Consider the following 19,213-nt stretch of genomic DNA (forward strand, 5'->3'; position numbering starts at 1 on the left):
TGTGGCAGGTAACAGATGTGCGGAGCAGAGGGGAGGGAAGGAGAGTACCCTTTCACTAGGGAGAGGGAGGAGTGGTGACCCCTAACTCAGCTAGCACTGGCACCTGGCTCCCCTGACGTCCCTAGACGGCCTGCTAACCTGTACACTGATCACGTGCCTTGTCCCTGGCTTACCCTGAAATAAGCCCTAGGTAGTGAATAGGACGGTGGAAGCGCTAGTCCTCACCACTGACACCTAGGGTAACAACAGGGAAAGGACAAACAACACAAACACCACATATAACCCCGAAGGGAGACAACAACAGGAGTGAACCGGAGATCCAACAGCTCCACAGCAACTCCAACAACACCAGAGGTCAGAATAGAAGATCTGGAAAGAAGGTCTATATCTGGCAACAAGGGAAGCAGAAAGGGAGAATATATAGTAGCTGGGAATGTCTGACAGAAAACAGCTGAAAAGCAAAACTCAGATTTCTAAATGGGACAAATTTCTGGTCGGGACATCAAGTGCCTACTGTATACAGGGGCTCAGGAGGGTTTATGGCAGGGAACTGCTTGTCCTCCTCCTCCACTAGCTTCTGATCTCTTATAGACTCCGAAGTCATCACTGACAGGAGCAGACTGTGCATGCTCTGCTCTTACACGTGAGGGAGAAGAGCGCAGGCGCAGATAGACTGCACAGATGACCTGGCATGGACGATCTTGTTGTGAAGCTCCTCCATGTCGCGTGCAGCCATGGACAGATTCGGCTGCAGGGCAGAGCGGGCTCAGGGGGCGTGGCTTCAGATAATAGAAAAAACAGGCAGATCTGCTTAATGACATATATTAGGAAATTAACTTTTTCCCTGCTTCCTACACAGTAGTAGCAAATACATGGAGAGTGGACAACCCCTTTAATGTAGGAGCATCAGGTACTTATGAACTTGGCCAGTGCCTACAGGTGCTATCCTGAATTCAACTGTATTGCTAGGCTCAGGAGGATGACAATTTCGTACTGTGGCGTGGGCAGCAGTATTTTGTGCTGCAGTGGGGTATTTAAGTTCCCAGTCCGCCCTGCAGGTGGGTATTTAAGTTCCCAGTCCGCCCTGCAGGTGTATCTCTCAACTCATTCTCACCTGTTGGGTGTAAACCATGATCCATGAAACCTACCTAGTTTGATGAGGACAGGAGGCTTTATCATAATTTACCTCTCTTCCTAGATCAGTGGTTCTCAACCTTTCTAAAGCCGTGACCCCTTAATACAGTTCCTCATGTTGTGGTGACCCCCAACCATTACATTTTTTTCCTTGCTACGTCATAACTAATTTTGCTACTGTTATGATGACCCACCAAAAACAAGCACAGACACCAATACACCAAATGTTAATTCAAATACACAAGTATTCATTCATAACCACAGAACTTTAGCATAAATACAAAATATTTGTAAACCAAATAAATAACTTTAAAATAAATAATAAACAACAAATACCCCCTAAAAAATAAATCAGTGGTGCGCACAGTACCCCTCAAATAAATAAATCAGTGGTGCTTCAAGTCCCCCCCAAATAAATAAATCAGAAGTGCTCAGGGTCCCCCAAATAAATAAATCAGCGGAGCTTCAGGTCTCCCCCAAATAAATAAATCAGCGGTGCTCAGGGTACCCCCAAATAAATAAATAAATCAGCGGTGCTTCAGGTCCCCCCCCAAATAAATAAATAAATCAGTGGTGCATCAGGTTTCCCCCAAATAAATAAATCAATGGTGCTCAGGGTCCCCCAAATAAATAAATCAGCGGTGCTTCATGTCCCCCCAAATAAATTAAGCCTTGCTCAGCCAAATAATTAAAATAACATTAGCCAGGCTCAATTAAATCATTGGTGGCAGTGGTGCTCAGCGGCGGTGTCATTAACGAAAAAACTCGGACCTCAGCAGACAGGCGGCCCGACTTACCCGTCCAGACGTCAGGCTCCTTCAAGCACAGGCAGTGATAGGACATCACTTCCTGTGCGCGAGGATAAGGGGCCGCTGCCGTTGTGCGGGCGACCCACAATAGGAAGCCTCAGGCGACCCCCCGGAAAGGGCCGCTCGACCCCCAAAGGGGTCGCGACCCCTAGGTTGAGAACCGCTGTCCTAGATGTTAAAGCTATGAAGCTGTATTTAGTTATCAAGTCACCTGACCTTTTGTACATTCCTCTCATTCACGTGCCCCTGTCTACACTTCCACTAGGGCTAATGTTTCTTGCATTTGTGCAGTATTTTTTCTGCCCTGTCTTGCATAAGATTATTGATTGCACAGTTTACGGTCAGATTTAATCTGTTGAGTTACTGAAGGGTCCATGGAGAGGGGAGTCAGCACTAAACTGAATCTTGTCTCACAACATTTCCCTGTAATTGGCTCTAGGGAGCCCTTACTGCATGTATAGGTCAAATCGTAGTTAGCTCCCCCTAGTGTTGACTATAGGCAGCCAGAATGTCATTATCTTACTATGTTAAGAGAAGCAATAAACTTGAAGCTTAAAGGGTTTTTTTTCAAGACACCAAAAATTTGGCCAATGGAGAGAAACGCCATAAAGTAATAAAATATCAAATGCCTTAAAGGGAACCTGTCACCGGCATTTTGTGTATAGAGCTGAGGACATAAGTTGCTAGATGGCCGCTAGCACATCTGCAATACCCAGTCCCCATAGCTCTGTGTGCTTTTATTGTGTCAAAAAAACGATTTGATACATATGCAAATTAACGTGAGATGAGTCCTGTCCCTGACAGATATGGATCAAATCGTTTTTTTGACACAATAAAAGCACACATAGCTATGGGGACTGGGTATTGCGGATGTGCTAGCGGCCATCTAGCAACTTATGTCCTCAGCGCTATACACAAAATCCCGGTGACAGGTTCCCTTTAAAGGCTCTCCTGTTGTTTTCTGTGGTGCCGCTCCTATGGTCTCCGCTGATCTTTGTGTACTATGCTGCAGTATTGATGTGCCTACCTACATGACTGCTGCAGCCAATCACTGAGCTCAGTAGTCTTCTGCTATACACCACTGAAACCAGTGCTTGGTTGCAGCAGTCATGTGGATAGACAGGCACGTCATCGCTGCAGGACAGTAAAAAAAAAGAATAGCAGCAGAAGGATTTGTCAGAAGAATGGGTTTTATTATAATCTTGGAAGAAAACTTTAAAGGTGCATGGCCCACAGCATGGCCGGACCTGTGGAGGTAATCATACATACCTGATTCCTGCTCCAGCACTAGTTCTTACTGACAGACGTACAGAATTAAACCTCGCTGCAGTGATTTCATTCATTTTATTTCCCTGCATTGTATCATAAAGATTATAAACAATATTCAGGTCAATGGATAAAAATAATAGTTAAACACCGCAAATGACTTTAACATGTATTTATTTTTGGACCTTTGGTGGATCTAGGCCACAGTACGTGACATGACGGTGGCTGTTCTCCTGTTGTAGTCATGTTCTGCCATGTCTGACTGCATCACTCTTGACATTCAGATGTGCTTAGCAATGGATGTATACAACTGCAGTCCAGGAGGCTTAACAAAAAGAAACCATTGACACTTGTACTCAGAATTCAACACATAAGGGGCTGTTATGACATATACATGTCTCTTGAAAAAAATATGGGTGAGTGCTAATGGCCTACAAGTTAGAAAAGAGTCCTGGGGGTGTTGGTGGGGCACTCACAGAGTGCATATAAAGGGACCATTGTCACATAAAGGTATTGTGTAGCACCATCATGTCCTCAAATTCTCATGCAATAATGTGTGGGAGTACCGAGCCGCAACGCAAGCCTGTGACCAGTGTGAGGGCAAGAGGTATACATCCGGGGACATGATTGCCGATTGTTAGGAGAAACAAAACTGATGAATTTCAGTAATATAATCCACAAAGGATGGCATCAGGAATGTGAACAAGCCATGGGCAGAGAATGGACATCAAGATGTCTGGAAATGATATAGCACAGGCATACCATGTATGTAGAACAGGCCTCATGCAAACGACCGTATTTCTCATCCATGTGCATTTTTTGGCGATAGCACACCGACCCATTCATTTCTATGGAGCCTTGTACACATCCGTATGTTTTGTGGATCTGTGAGGCCATTCTGCAAAATTACAGGACATGTCCTATTCTGGTCCGCGTTGCAGACAAGAATAGTTCTTTCTATTGATGGAAGTGAGAAAAATACAGAATGCACACGGAAGGTGTCCAAATTTTGTGGATCCGTTGTTTGCGGACTGAAATATGCACACGGCTGTGTGTATGAAGCCATAAAGGGGTGGTCCCACGAAAAATATTCTAAATTTTGTAATCCAGCATTTGGATCTGAATACTTTTGTAATTACATGTAATTAGAAATTTTGTATAGTCACTGAGATATTTAACAAAATGTATCTGTACAGCACCACCTGTTTGTTCTTTTCCTTATTTCTCTGTCCACCTCCCTGAGATGGTCACACACGCTCGGTTCTATCCTCCAACTTCCACCAGCTGAATCTATTGTTAGAAGCGAAGCTGTGACAGTTACAGGGAGAGGGCTGAAGCAGAAAGAACATGCCCCCTGAGAAAAGACACACCCCCTGAGAACGGGCATGCCCCTGAGCTGCCAGCTTGCAATAAATCTAGCAGAGCAAATGGATAGATGAATGGGGAGATCTCTGGATCCAGGCGAGGTACAGGGTTGGTTGTAGCTTTGTTAGAAAAAGACTGTCATGTACTATATGATGTCCGATTTTAATTTTTTACATTATTCATGGGATAACCCCTCGGAGGCAATGATCTTTATAGTGCTGGGCAGATGCATAACTGGAAAATCCTGGGCCCCAATGCAAAACCTGTAATAGGGCCCCCACCTACATGTACCATTTATAATACTGGTGGCAGAGGGAATATTAACACAAGGGCCTGGGTGTGACTGCTACTTCTGCACCCCTTATAGCTATGCTTCTGGTTGGTCCATGTAAGATTGGCATGTATAATTTTCAGAAAGCACTGTCAGTGTAAAGGGAGCACACATGACACGTAATTATTGTTTCATTGTTTTTGCACTACAAGTACAAGAAGGCAACTTATTTGGTGATTTTAGCCTGACCCAAAATTCATCATATAGCACAAATGACAAAACCCAGATTCCTATATAACATCCTTTTCATTTAACTCTAAAGGAATTTGGTTTTGTAGGAAACTCAGCAACAGTTGCATGCTAGAGCCTCTAGTTTCTCTTCCATAGATGAAACATTACCATGGACCACTTTTAGTGGGCAGTGCCAATGCTATCCAATTCACTTCACTGCTACCTATAGCCATTCCCCGTCTGATACAAGACTGCCAGAAAATTCAACAAGTTTTAGTTGAAGAAAATGGCTGAATATTCGCAAGGCTTACCCCCAACATTAGGTCTATTCTGAAATCTGTGAAATCATGAAACAGACTAGTGGACCCAAATAGGTCATTCCTTTGTTTGTGGGTTCATTTAAGCCCAAAATTCAGTGTACAATCTCCTCCAGGTTGAGTGGTTGTAGTGAGTCTGGTGTATTGCTTTGTGGCAGTTCTTGCTGTCCCTTAGACGTTAAAGACACATCTTCTGAACATGGACCTCCACTGTCTACAGTGAACGGCAAGCCCATGATGGCCTGATTCTCCTGAAAGTCCAAACTCCTGGCACACTGGATGCCATTGGCAAGGTGCTGGCTCTTTGTTGTCAGTGAATTTAAACTTTGTTCTGTACTAATGGCCATTAATGGCTGGCAGCTCCAGTCTTGGCTTCCATTTTCAGTTACCATGCCCTGGGTTTGAAGGTCAGGGACTGCAGTCAAACAAGTCTCAGCTTGGTCTTTGTTTGGATCCAAACTAAGTTCTTCCTCTTCTTCTGAGTCCAAGCCAGCACAATGACCACTGCGCTCAGAAGCAGAGAAGTCAGAGTGGACAATGACGTCAGCCTCCACTTGATTCTGAGATGGATTCCTTTGATTCTTTCCAACATCCATCTGGTGAGAAGTAAATAATTTTTCAGTATGCTAAACACCAACCCAAAACAGAGCATTTATGTCTACGCACCCTTAATCAATTTTACCTTATGTGATTCATAGGAAATATCATGCAAGGCCATCCTTAGACCTCCAGAGGTCATATGATTTGCTGAACCATTGGCAGCACAAGTGAGGTCGCCTGTGATGGTATCAGCATAGCTGGTGATGTGGTTTGCCCAATTCTGAGTGACTGATCCATTCCATGAAGGCTGAAAGGAATATAGAGACAATTCATGTTGATGATTAATTGACAGCATTAAGATAAATGTATTGAATACCCAATAATGTGTACTTAAGGTGACTACATATGAAGGGTTGGCACTGTTCACGTTCCCTCTACGTTCGTTGTATACGCCAGAAATCTCCCATATCTGTGCTGAATGTAAAGGCATATTCCATTAAGTGGCATTTGTCAACCATTGGCCGCCCATGTCAAAACTTCATGTACGACCAGTGTACCTTTTTTCCGTTCAACCATTATACATGAAAGCACAAAAGGCTACACTTCCCTCCCTAAAGCTACAGTACAAATCATAAACTACTGACGTATACCTGCCCGTCAGATAACAGTAGAGCTCTATGGATACTTCAACCTCCAGGTTTTCCAGGCACATACATGAACATAGAAACACTTAGTATAAACAGATGTGTGGTGGCACACAGATGTAAATGTTAATAATCTAACAGTATAAAATATTTATTTTATATGGATATTTACCAAGGAAGCAATTGCCAGCAATACATTTTGATGCGGCACTTCGCTTTCAACAAACTTTGCATTATTCAATAGTAAAGTGTGAATACAACAGTATGGTGTGTATTATTTCACCTGTATCTGGCATTTTTTGCTGTGCTTGCTGAATATCTGGTTTGCAGCTCTCTCAGATATGGTAAATGGAGACAAGCTGCCATCACTACACACAGAAAGTAGAGGAAAATCTACTTAACTGTCTCACAGTCACTCGGAAGCAGCTCCAGGATTATGGAGGAAATGAAAGAGAAGTACTGACCTGTATTTTTGTGAATGAAGCACTTGTGATGAGCTATAAGCTTGCTATGTAGCTGCTTGTCTGTGTGTTTCTCCTCACTTCCTCCCACCTCCCCTCTCCATAGACTTGCACTGACATGTGTAATATGATCCCTTTGAGGAGATGGCATTTTTTCAAGTGAAAAACAATTAGCTGTGGAGTGGGGATTCGAGGTGCTAGTTAAACAGCTGATAACAGGTGAATACTGACATTTCTCACCAATAAAACATATTACAGTTTCTTGTTCAGGTTTACTATTGATTTATGCAAAGTTGTGTGAAAAGCTGGTGACCATTTATTACTTCTAACGCACATGATGACTTTGTAACTTTGTACATGATTGAATATCCTTATCTAGTGGTAGGCTACATTCTCATACAGTACTCTGTTCTGTAATGGAATTCTTTCAAGGCCTTTATCAGAAGAACCGGTCTTACATTTCTACTGTTGTTTATCAATGTGTGTGATATATGGACCTACCTTCACCTTCACTTGATTTTTGTCTTCTGTTGGTGGATTTAAAACAAGGCTATGGCTTCCTAATAGATTTGGAACTGAAAGAGAAGGAGTATCTTCTTGTGCAGGAGGCATCAAAGTCTCTAACTCATGTGAGTCTTGGCAGTGAGTTTGGGAACATGACCCCTGTCTTGCCCTTTGATAGGATGAAGGACCCCTAGTAGTCCTGGGCCCCAAATCAGATCCCACGTCCCTGGGTAAGAACCAGTAAAGAGAGCAAAATAAATGACAAGTACCGCACTGTTATGCGTTTAATGACATATCATTCCAAACTGGCTACCTAGTTATATAATTGCTATATCTGCGGTAAATATATCCCGGGCAGATAAGTGAACTTGTGTAACATATAGAAGGTTCTAGGGTTGAAACATTAGCCTTCCTTTAGTGGGGGTGTCAGCTGTTTTTTTTAGGTACTTTCACACTTGCTTTTTTCTTTTCCGGCATAGAGTTCCGTCCTAGGGACTCTATACCGGAAAAGAACTGATCAGTTATATCCTAATGCATTCTGAATGGAGAGCATTCCGTTCAGGATGCATCAGGATGTCTTCAGTTCAGTCTTTTTGACTGATCAGGACGGAGATAATACCGCAGCATGCTACGGTTTTATCTCCGGACAAAAAAACTGAAGACTTGCCTGAATGCCGGCATTTTTTTCTATAGGAATGTATTAGTGCCGGATCCGGCATTCAAAATACCGGAATGCTGGACCCGTCCTTCTGTGAAAAAAAAAAAATGTCGGATCCGTTTTTCCGGATGACACCGGAAAGACGGATCCGGCATTTCAATGCATTTGTAAGACGGATCAGGATCCTGATTAGTCTTACAAATGCCATCAGTTGGCATACGTTTTGATGGATCCGGCATGCAGTTCCGGCGACGGAACTGCTTGCCGGATCACTCTGCCGCAAGTGTGAAAGTAGCCTAACATGGATGGATCAAGTCCGCCAAAGCAGGAGTCACTTTTACAGAAAGGTGGCCCAAGCAAAGCATACCCTCTGTGACATCCACAGGGTATATGGACAGGGGTTATCTTATCTTAATCATATGCACACCAATGGAAAACTTTCCATTTTATTTCTCTCTCTCCTAGTTTTGACCTCAAAAACTGCATCAAAACTGCAGGTGTGAAAGCCCCCTCGGACACATGCCCTCTTGCCATAAATGTCAACATTTTCACAAGTTAATGCAACAAGTCTGATTTATACTATTAGAGAAGTGCACAGAATACTAACTAGTATCACATTTCTGACTTACCCCTGCTTGCCCTGTTGGAAGCTTGCACACATACAGAGAAGGAGGCACAGGAGGCACAGACAGACGCCAACAATGATACCAGTCACGGAATTCATATCCAGGACATCTGGAAAGACAGCAGAGAGACTTTTATGGCACATGCAACACAACATATTAGTTGCGTTTTATTCTGGACTAACTTCTCCTATGTGCTACTATTGAACTTTTCTCTGACTGTTGAATAATCCAGAATATCTCATTATCTGGTACCCACAGGTTCCTTTAATATCATGTTAAAGGGGTATTCTGGTACCTTGCTATGTAGCTGCTTGGCTGTGTGTGTCTCCTCACTTCCTCCCTCCTCCCCTTCTACTGCATTGGGGATAACTAACAGATTGGTGGGGATCTCACCAATCCTGACAATGCGTGTCCCATTCCCACATCTGAAAAGATCTGTAGGCCAAAAATGCGCCATGGCACTGCACTCATTCTCTATGGGTCTGCTAATGAGTGTCAAGTGCTGTACTCAGCTATCTCGGGAAGTCTAACAGAGAATAAATGGATCAGCATGGTGCATATTTGACCTGCCACTCCACTAGGATGGGGGTATGGGACCTCTGCTCTCAGGACCATTGGGTGTCCCAGCATTCGGACTCCCATCGATCAGTTAGTTATCCCCTATCTAGGGTTGTAACCAGAATTACATATGACGTCACGAGGATGGGGATGCAGGCCCTGCTGTATTCAGCAAATGGGGTTCGAGGAGCAAGTTGTTTTAATTTTACACCTGTAAGACCTTTGTAGCTGTTTTTAAAGGGTGCACTCCTGTCTGAAGGCCCATTGATTTCAAAGGCCAAAAATAGGGCATGTCCTATTTTTTGACGGTCGCTATTCATTGGCCATTAAAAAAGTGCTGTGTGACAGCCATTACAAAAATGGCCATCACACAACCGTTTCTTATTGTCGTGTGAATGTGGCCTTATAGCTTTAATGAAGCTGCATCATATTTGCAGCAGTTTTGAAAAAAACATGGCAAAAAGGCATGATGCAACTGGGATGTGTGAATACAGCCTTAAAATAAGAATAATAATGTTCTGTGGCGCGGCGAATCGATGGATGTCGTATATCTCGACTTCTCCAAAGCATTTGACACTGTACCACATAAAAGGTTAGTATATAAAATGAGAATGCTCGGACTGGGAGAAAACGTCTGTATGTGGGTAAGTAACTGTCTCAGTGATAGAAAACAGAGGGTGGTTATTAACGGTACACACTCAGATTGGGTCACTGTCACTAGTGGAGTACCTCAGGGGTCAGTATTGGGCCCTATTCTCTTCAATATATTTATTAATGATCTTGTAGAAGGCTTGCATAGTAAAGTATACATTTTTGCAGATGACACTAAACTGTGTAAAGTTATTAACACAGAAGAGGACAGTATACTGCTACAGAGGGATCTGGATAGATTGGAGGCTTGGGCAGATAAGTGGCAGATGAGGTTTAACACTGAGAAATGTAAAGTTATGCACATGGGAAGGAATAATGCAAGTCAACCGTACATACTAAATGGTAAAACACTCGGTAACACTGACATGGAAAAGGATCTAGGAATTTTAGTGAACAGCAAACTAAGCAGCAAAAACCAGTGTCAGGCAGCTGCTGCCAAGGCCAATAAGATAATGGTTTGCATCAGAGGGGCATAGATGCCCGTGATGAGAACATAGTCCTGACACTTTACAAATCATTAGTCAGACCACACATGGAGTACTGTGTACAGTTCTGGGCTCCTGTAAACAAGGCAGACATAGCAGAGCTGGAGAGGGTCCAGAGGAGGGCACAGGGCCGTCTTTACCAAGGGGCAAAAGGGGCAGCTGCCCCGGGCCCAGTTGCTCCTGGGGGGCCCAAGGCAGCTGCCTCTTGAGCCCTGCTAGCCACTGCCCCGGGTGTCAAGCTGTCAGCTACACAGGGGGTGCTGCCATGCCTGCCTGCACTGAGTCCAGGCATCATGATCGTACTGTGTTAAAGTTGTGATCAGGACCTTAATGACATCATCACCATGTGACCAGTAACCTAGCAATTACTGGTCACATGGCTTTGAGGTCATCACAGGTCCTACCAGGAGTGTTGCAGAAGTTAACTGTGGAGCTTTTTTGTGTGAACATTACATCAGAAAAAGGTGACAGGGGCTGTTATGTTAATATACTGTAAACTACTGTATAGTGGTGGGCTGTATACTGTGTGGGGGGCCTGTATACTGTGGGGAGCCTGTATATTGTGTGGGGGCCTGTATACTGTGTGGGGGCTGTATACTGTGTGGTGGGCTGTATACTGTGTGGTGGCCTGTATACTGTGGGGGGGGGGGGCTGTATACTGTGTGGTGGGCTGTATACTGTGTAAGGGCCTGTATACTGTGGGGGGGCTGTATACTGTGGGGGGGCTGTATACTGTGTGTGACTGTATACTGTGTGGGGGCCTGTATACTGTGGGGGGGGCTGTATACTGTGTGGGGGCCTGTATACTGTGGGGGGTGTATACTGTGTGGGGGGCTATATACTGTGTGGGGGGCTGTATACTGTGGGGGGGCCTGTATAGTGTGGGGGGCCTGTATAGTGTGGGGGGCCTGTATAGTGTGGGGGCTGTATACTGTGTGGGGGGGCCTGTATACTGTGTGGGGGCCTGTATAGTGTGGGGGGCCTGTATAGTGTGGGGGGGCCTGTATAGTGGGGGGGGCCTGTATAGTGGGGGGGGCCTGTATAGTGGGGGGGCCTGTATAGTATGGGGGGGCTATACTGCTGTACTGTATACTGTGGGGGTCTGTATACTGTATACTGTGGGTGCGGTATAGTGTGGAGTGCTATACTGCTGTACTGTATAGTGTGGGGGGCTGTATCGTGTATAGTTTGGGGTGCTGTATACAGTGAGGTGTTGTATACTGTGAGGTGCTGTATACTGTGGGCTGCTATACTGCTCTACTATATACTGTGGGGTACTGTATAGTGTGGGGTGCTATACTGCTCTACTATATACTGTGGGGTACTGTATAGTGTGGGGTGCTATACTGCTCTACTATATACTGTGGGGTACTGTATAGTGTGGGGTGCTATACTGCTCTACTATATACTGTGGGGTACTGTATAGTGTGGGGTGCTAAACTGCATACTGTGTGGTGCTGTATACTATAGGGTGCTATACTGCATACTGTGGGTTGCTGTATACTATAGGGTGCTATACTGCATACTGTGGGTTGCTATATACTATAGGGTGCTATACTGCATACTGTGGGGTGCTGGAGTGCACTGTAACACTAGGGTAAGCCGAGCCCCGGTCTCCTTCCTGCAGAGCGGTGCCCACTTCCAGCCTGAGCCCAGCTGCCCAGAGCACTGATCCTGAGCCGCTGGAGTCTTCAGAACTGGAAGTATTTACAGTCATTCACTGTACTCTACCAGGTGTGTGGATTTTTTTGTGTGTGTTGTGGTGGAGGGCGTGATTGCCTAAGGTGTGGGAAGGCGGGATCCAGGGGGCCCAAGTAAATTTTTGCCCAGGGTCCAATCAATATTTTTTTTTTAAACTCGTTTTATTGAAAATTTAACAATAAGCATGGTTCAGCATATTTTGAAGCATTGACACCCCACGCAGGGGGGTCTCCAGCTCCACATAGTACAAACGTGATACATAATGTGTCAAGTGATTCTCAGCAATATTTCGCTACTTGGCATCAAACAATACAGCATATCTACTTTCTAGTGTTTAGACATTTAATGCAATGTTACCCTCCGACACAGAGTGCAAGTGCACAGGTTGCAAGGAGTGATTTGAAGAGCACCACTCCCCCCACACTTTCTGAAATTTCCCTGGGCATTTTCTATGTATGTATACTACTTTTTCCATATTCATTGCATGGTTCATCAAGGTCTTCCATTGGTTCACTGTGGGGACTCTATCCGCCATCCACCTCAATGCTACAGCCTTCCTAGCCAGGAAGAGGGCTTCCCCTAGGAATATTCTCTGGTGATGTGTCCACTGTTCCTCCTCTAATATCCCTAGGATACATATTTTTGGGCAGGCTCCTATCGATACAGGCACTATCGTAGACAGAATCTCTAGAACCTTGTTCCAAAATACTTGTAAGTGTCTGCATCCCCATATCAAGTGCCAGAAATCAGCGCTCCCCTCTTGACATCTATGGCAACTGCTGCTAGGTAGTCTCCCCATCTTATAGAGCCTGAGGGGGGTTAAGTAGCTTCTATGCAATATGAATAATTGTATCAGTTTATTATTTACCGACGGGGAAACCTTAGTGGGTACCAACATAGCCTCCTCCCATTCTTCAGCATCAAGAGTTGGGATATTAACCTTCCATTTCGCTTCTACTTCCAATGGCTGAAGAATCATGCGATCACCTAGTAAATATGTGTAGAGTATAGAGATAATGCCCTTAGGTCCCTGCGATCTTAGCACCCCTATCAGAGGATATTTGGAAATGCTGCGACCTGTCCCTCTAAACTGATCATTTAGGGCGTGCCGTAACTGAAGGTACCGAAAAAACAAAGAATGGGGAATCTCAAATTTCTCCTGTAGTTGTTGCAAAGTTCGTAATACGCCCTCTTCATACAGCTCAGCTAATGTCAACACTCCGCATCCCTTCCATATCCCTGCACCCTCCAATGTTTCCAAGTGCGGCCACATGGGATTGTCCCAGAGCGGGATTGCATCTGGTAAATCTGCATACGAATTTAATTTGGCTGCTTTCCATATTTGGTTAGCCAGTCTATGAGCAGGAAGTAGTTTCCTGGATACTGTACTTGGGGACTCCAAGACAGGCCACAGATTAGAAAGGTTAAGATATTCCCTCAACCAATATTCCGGTCCTGGTAGTTCTCCCTGTTTGACCCATGCCGCTATATATTTCAACTGGCCGGCTAAGTAATATAGAAAAAAATCGGGTAGAGCCGCTCCCCCCCTCGTCTTAGACCTCTGTAATACTTTCTGCGAGAGCTTCCTCCTAGCCTTTCCCCACACAAACGCCGTTATCAGGGAGTGCAGCCTGTCAAAGAAGGCCTTTGGTACCGGGGCGCATGCATGTGACAGGAGATACAGGCCCTTGGGGAGCAGAATCATTTTGACTAGGTTCAATCTCCCCATCACCGAAATCGGTAATGCCTTCCAAGTTTTAAATTTATCAATAAATAAGGACTCTATCGGTTCTATATTTCTCGTCACAGACACTCCAGGGTCCCTTGTGATCACGATGCCAAGATACTTAAACTGGTCCACTACCGGTAAATTATGTATACTCTCCGGCCACCCATGATCCCAAAGAGGCATAATAGCTGACTTCGTCCAGTTTATGAGCAAGCCCGAGTATGTGCCAAATTTCCCTATTACCTCAATTGCTCTGGGCAGAGTCAGCTCAGGCTCGTCCATAAACAGAAGGAGATCATCTGCATATAAGCCTATCTTCTCCTCTCTGTCTCCTCTAGAAATCCCCATAAAGGACCTGTCCTGCCTCACTCTTAATGCCAAATGTTCGATTACCACCGCAAACAAAAGGGGGGAGAGGGGGCAACCTTGTCTAGTACCTCTATGCAGAGTAAATGAATCTGACATGGTGCCATTTACTAGTATATTTGCCTTAGGTCTCTGGTACAGTATCTCCACCCATCTTATGAACCCTGGGCCAAACCCGAATTCCTTCAGGATCCGAAACAGGAAAGGCCACTCCACAGAGTCAAAGGCCTTAGCCGTGTCAAGTGATGCCATGGCCCATTCACGCCCCTCCGCCACTCCTACCTGAGCAATAACCTGAGCTCTCCTGATATTGTCAGAGGTGGTCCTCCCTGGCATGAATCCCGCCTGATCCTGGTGTACTATAGACGTTATTACTTTATTTAAACGAGAGGCTAATAATCTGGTTAGAATTTTGTAGTCTAAATTGAGCAACGAAATCGGCCTGTAAGAGCCACATACAGTTGGATCCTTGTCTGGCTTTAATATAACAACAATAGTTGCATCATATAAGGTCTCGGGCAGTTGGTGACGCTGGAATGATGCTGAGTACATCTTAAGGAGTTGGGGGCTAAGAGTTTCACTATATCTAGAATAAACTTCAATTGGGATCCCATCCGGGCCCGGTGCTTTCCCAGTTGGTATGTCATGCATGGCTAGCTGGATTTCTTCCAGAGTTATATCCTTGTCCAGGAGGGTCACTTCCGCCTCGCTAAGCTTAGGATGTTCCACCTCTGAAATATAGTTACTTAACTCCCTCTCCGTGTAGTTAGCTGCTGTGCTGTACAGCGATTGATAAAACCGTTTGAAAGCGTCAAGTATTCTCTGCCCGGATTCCTCCAATTGTCCCTCAGGGTTCAGAATTCGAAGTACCGGGGGGGACGACTGGTTGGCTCTAGCAATCTGAGCTAAAAGCTTGCCCGCTCTATCACCAGATTCAAATGACTGCTGCTTCATAAAGAACATTTTGCGTTCACTTTTCTCCTTAAGGTGCATCATATACTCCCTTCCTCTAGTCATCCACTCTATCCTATTCCCTTCTGTGGGGTCCGAACAAAACAATACCTCCGCCTCCCTACATTTATTATGCAATTCTACTTCCTGGCGGGACGTGTCCTTTTTTACATAGGATATTGAGGACTTCAGACATCCCCTCAGGAAGGCCTTCAGGGTGTCCCACAATAACAATTCCTCTGTTTCATCTCCCTGCACATCCAGGAATACTCTCAGCTGATCGGGGATTCTATCATTTTTTGTCAATAAAGAGAGCCAGAAGGGATGTATTCTCATCTTCCCCCCTCTAGATGCAATCCCGGGAGTGTCAAAACGTGCCACTACTGCAGCATGATCTGAGGGTCCCCGCGACTCATAGTTAATTGCAATCAAGTCCGTATAACTAGCAGCATTTCCCAGGACATAGTCAATTCTCGAGAGTGCCCCCCTAGCGGGAGTGAAACAGGAGTATTCCCTCAACTGCGGGTTTCTAATCCTCCACATATCTATCCATCCCATTTCTGCAGCAATTCTAAACAGAGTGGTCGTCGAGTGGACTCCAGTCTCTCTCCCTTCAGGCGGCCTAAATCTATCTACCTCTTCCTGCATTACCATATTAAAGTCTCCCATGCAAATCAGCCGGGTTGAGGGATACTGCGCCACAAACCCCAGGATAACATGAAGGAGTGATATACTCGCCGGGGGGGGATTATATATGTTAATTATTACATACGGGATGTGGTCAATAAAGCCATACGCCATTATATATTGTCCCTCCGGATCAGCAACTGACTGCTGCGGTTCCCACAGGAGGCCCTTGCGCACTAATATAGCCGCGCCTCTAGAATTTGATGAGCCATATGACTGAAGTGACCACTGAACCCATTGTTTTACAATTCTGTGCCCCGTGTCAGCCGTCAGATGAGTCTCTTGAAGTCCCAGAATGTGAGGGCTATAGCGTCGTATATGCGAGAACACCGCTATCCTTTTGTTCGGATTTCCAAGTCCCCTCACATTCCAGGACATCACTACTAGAGGTCCCATAGTACAATCTTAAAGTTATCCTTCCAGTAGTACAGGATGTCATCCGGCCCTTGTGGAGTAACCTCACCCATTTTAATAGTTCGCCCCCCTCCCACACTACTGATGCATAATTGATGTGACCATGCTTTCAACAACTTACAAAACATATAACATAACAGATAAACTTCTAATACCTCTGAGCAAACATCCAGTGCATGCATCATAGTATTAACTAGGTGACAATCTATATTCGGAGACCAGTGCGGGGTGAAGATGTTATGCCCGCACAGGTAGCCGAGCATTCCCTGGTCAATGTGAGTTTCATAGCTGCAGGTACATCTAAGCCTCAATAGGTGCAGACACTCATATTCAGACAGCCTGTGAATCAACATCTACAGTAGGACTATAACCATGCTTACAATGATCTGCTATCTGAAAGAGCACCATATTGCATTCAAGTAATGCATATTGCATTCAGGTAAAGCTAAATATTGCACCATATAATAAGGATAAACCACTCAGTGACAAGGCCTCTATAAAGTGCCTTTTCAGAACTCAGTAATACTTGCAACTCAGTCCCAGTGTTTCAGATCAGTGCATTCTTGGACGTCTAGCAACCCAGTCCTCAGCCTCCTTTGGGTCGGTGAAAAATATCGGCCGTTCGCCATCCACTACGCGTAGTCGCGCTGGGTAGGCCATCGAGTATTGCAAATTTAATTCCCTGAGGCGTCTCTTGACTAAGACGAAGGTGGCCCTCTTTTTCTGCAAATCCGCGGAGAAGTCCGGAAAAAGTGACACGTTGGTGTTTTCGTGCATCAATACACCTTTGCTCCTTGCTTGGCTAAGAATTAAATCTCGATCCTTCCAATTTAATAAACGGGCGAGCAGGGGCCTTGGCGGTGCGCCTGGAGGTGGTGGTCTGGCCGGTACTCTGTGCGCCCTTTCAACTGCATAGGCCGCTGAGAATGTGGCTGTAGGGAACTGGGCCTTAAACCAAAGCTCCAAGAAGCTGGCAGGATCTCTCCCCTCCGCTCTCTCTGGCATCCCCAGGATTCTTACATTATTGCGTCGGGCCCGGTTCTCCAGGTCGTCGCATTTCTGCCTCCATAATCCAACGGCTCTTTCCACCTCCGTCAGCCTCGAATCTAGCGGCCTGGTATAATCCTCCAGCTCCGACACCCGATCTTCAGTGTGTTTAACTCTTTCCCTCAGCTGTTGCACGTCATGCCTCAACAGGCCCAGGTCGACACGCACCTCCTCAATTTTGCAGGTAAGGGAGGATTGGCAGGAGGAGATCGCTGTGAGGAGCTGCTCTGAGACCGCTTTCAGCGTTATCTCCGGTTCTCCAGCCTCATCATTTTCTATCTGCTGCGCGGCCTGTCCGCGCGTCACCGCTGCACGTGGAGTGGCGGGAGCCGCGGCGCCATGTTGGTTTTCCTGGCGGGCATATTCTTTAAGTTTGTCGGCCGCGGTCTGCGCCTTGCTGGGACCCATATCTTGGTTCCTGGGTTTCCTCCGTCTCCTCTGCACTTGCCACTCTGAGTCTGAGGAATGCAGCTTGGCAGGATTATTCAGGATTGATACCAGGGACCGGAGCCGCTCTCAAGTGCGTGCGGTCATGCCGGCAGTTAGCCACGCCCCCTCCAATCAATATTAAAGACGGCCCTGGGAGGGCAACTAAAGTAATAACTGGAATGGGGCAACTACAGTACCCTGAAAGATTATCAAAATTAGGGTTATTCACTTTATAAAAAAGACGACTGAGGGGAGATCTAATAACTATGTATCTGTATCTGATTGCCTGATTGGAGTCGGGAAGGAATTTTTCCCCTAAAGTGAGGAAAATTGGCTTCTACCTCACAGGTTTTTTTTTTTTTTTTTTTTTTTTTTTTTTTTTTTGCCTTTCTCTGGATCAACTTGCAGGATAACAGGCCGAACTGGATGGACAGATGTCTTTTTTCAGCCTTATAAACTATGTTACTGTGCTATAGTAAAAATGTGGTGTACCAGGGGGTAATTAGAAATTTGGAGATGAATACATGGAATTTGATGTGCACCAGCAAGCAGAAAGGAAGGTGTCATGTCTGATGTAGACAGACAATAGAAAGCACAAAATTGATATTTCATACCTGGTAGTCTTGGAGGCAGGGTCTCAACTTCAACCACATTGGAATATGGCCCCCAGCCTGACACCGTCTTGGCTCCCATCTTGAAGTAATATTTGGTCCCACTTTGTAAACCGTCCACTTCTGCACTAAAAGTAGTTCCTATGTAAAATAAGGCATACTGTCTTATTAACAGTACAAATGGAATGTGCTAGTGTTAACTACAATATATTCCACTAGTAAGCAGATCATGTAATGGTTTATATGTATGTCTAAAATGGAAAGGTTGTCCAACAAATAAATGAATGTATGCTATTAATACACACTAAAAAAATAATTTTTTAGTTAGATTTTTTTTTAAAATATGCTCCTGTGTCTAGATATTGCTGTTATATGCTTGTCATGGCGCCCCCTGCTGTTCTTTTAATTCTCCCTCAGAATATCCACCTAATGAGTCCACCTCTGGTGGTCACACATGCCTAGTAGCTCAGTCCCACTGCCTGGGTCCTCCCCTGCCGGATCATGGATCAGCAAAAACACTTCCGTCATGAAGTGATAATACAACCATCTGCATCTGTTATGAACGGATCCGGTTGTATTATCATTAAAATAGCCATGACGGATCCGTCACAAACTCCATTGAAAGTCAATAGGGGACGGATCCGTTTCTATTGTGTCTGGATCTCAATAGCGAAAAGGGAAAGCGCAAGTGTGAAAGTAGCCTTATTTATACCATAAAAAGAACTAAGGCTACTTTCACACTAGCGTTAAAGTTTTCC

The 19,213-nt window shown here is 45.1% G+C and overlaps 1 protein-coding gene across 2 annotated transcripts in view; it reads right to left on the reverse strand.

Annotated features, from left to right (window-relative positions):
* Window positions 1-4,641: 4,641 nt before the first annotated feature.
* The window catches only part of LOC120986009 (immunoglobulin superfamily DCC subclass member 4-like), a 111,771-nt gene continuing 97,199 nt past the window's right edge, over window positions 4,642-19,213 (reverse strand). For both annotated transcript variants that reach the window (XM_040414279.1, XM_040414280.1), the window contains 5 exons: window positions 18,459-18,596; window positions 8,830-8,935; window positions 7,540-7,768; window positions 6,076-6,240; window positions 4,642-5,989 (listed from right to left, as the gene is read on the reverse strand). In XM_040414279.1, coding sequence (XP_040270213.1) covers window positions 5,489-5,989; window positions 6,076-6,240; window positions 7,540-7,768; window positions 8,830-8,935; window positions 18,459-18,596 — 1,139 coding nt within the window. In that variant the 3' untranslated portion in view covers window positions 4,642-5,488. The remainder of the gene's footprint in view (window positions 5,990-6,075; window positions 6,241-7,539; window positions 7,769-8,829; window positions 8,936-18,458; window positions 18,597-19,213) is intronic.

Source organism: Bufo bufo, chromosome 1 (assembly GCF_905171765.1).
Source record: "Bufo bufo chromosome 1, aBufBuf1.1, whole genome shotgun sequence".
Classification (NCBI taxonomy): Eukaryota; Metazoa; Chordata; class Amphibia; order Anura; family Bufonidae; genus Bufo; species Bufo bufo.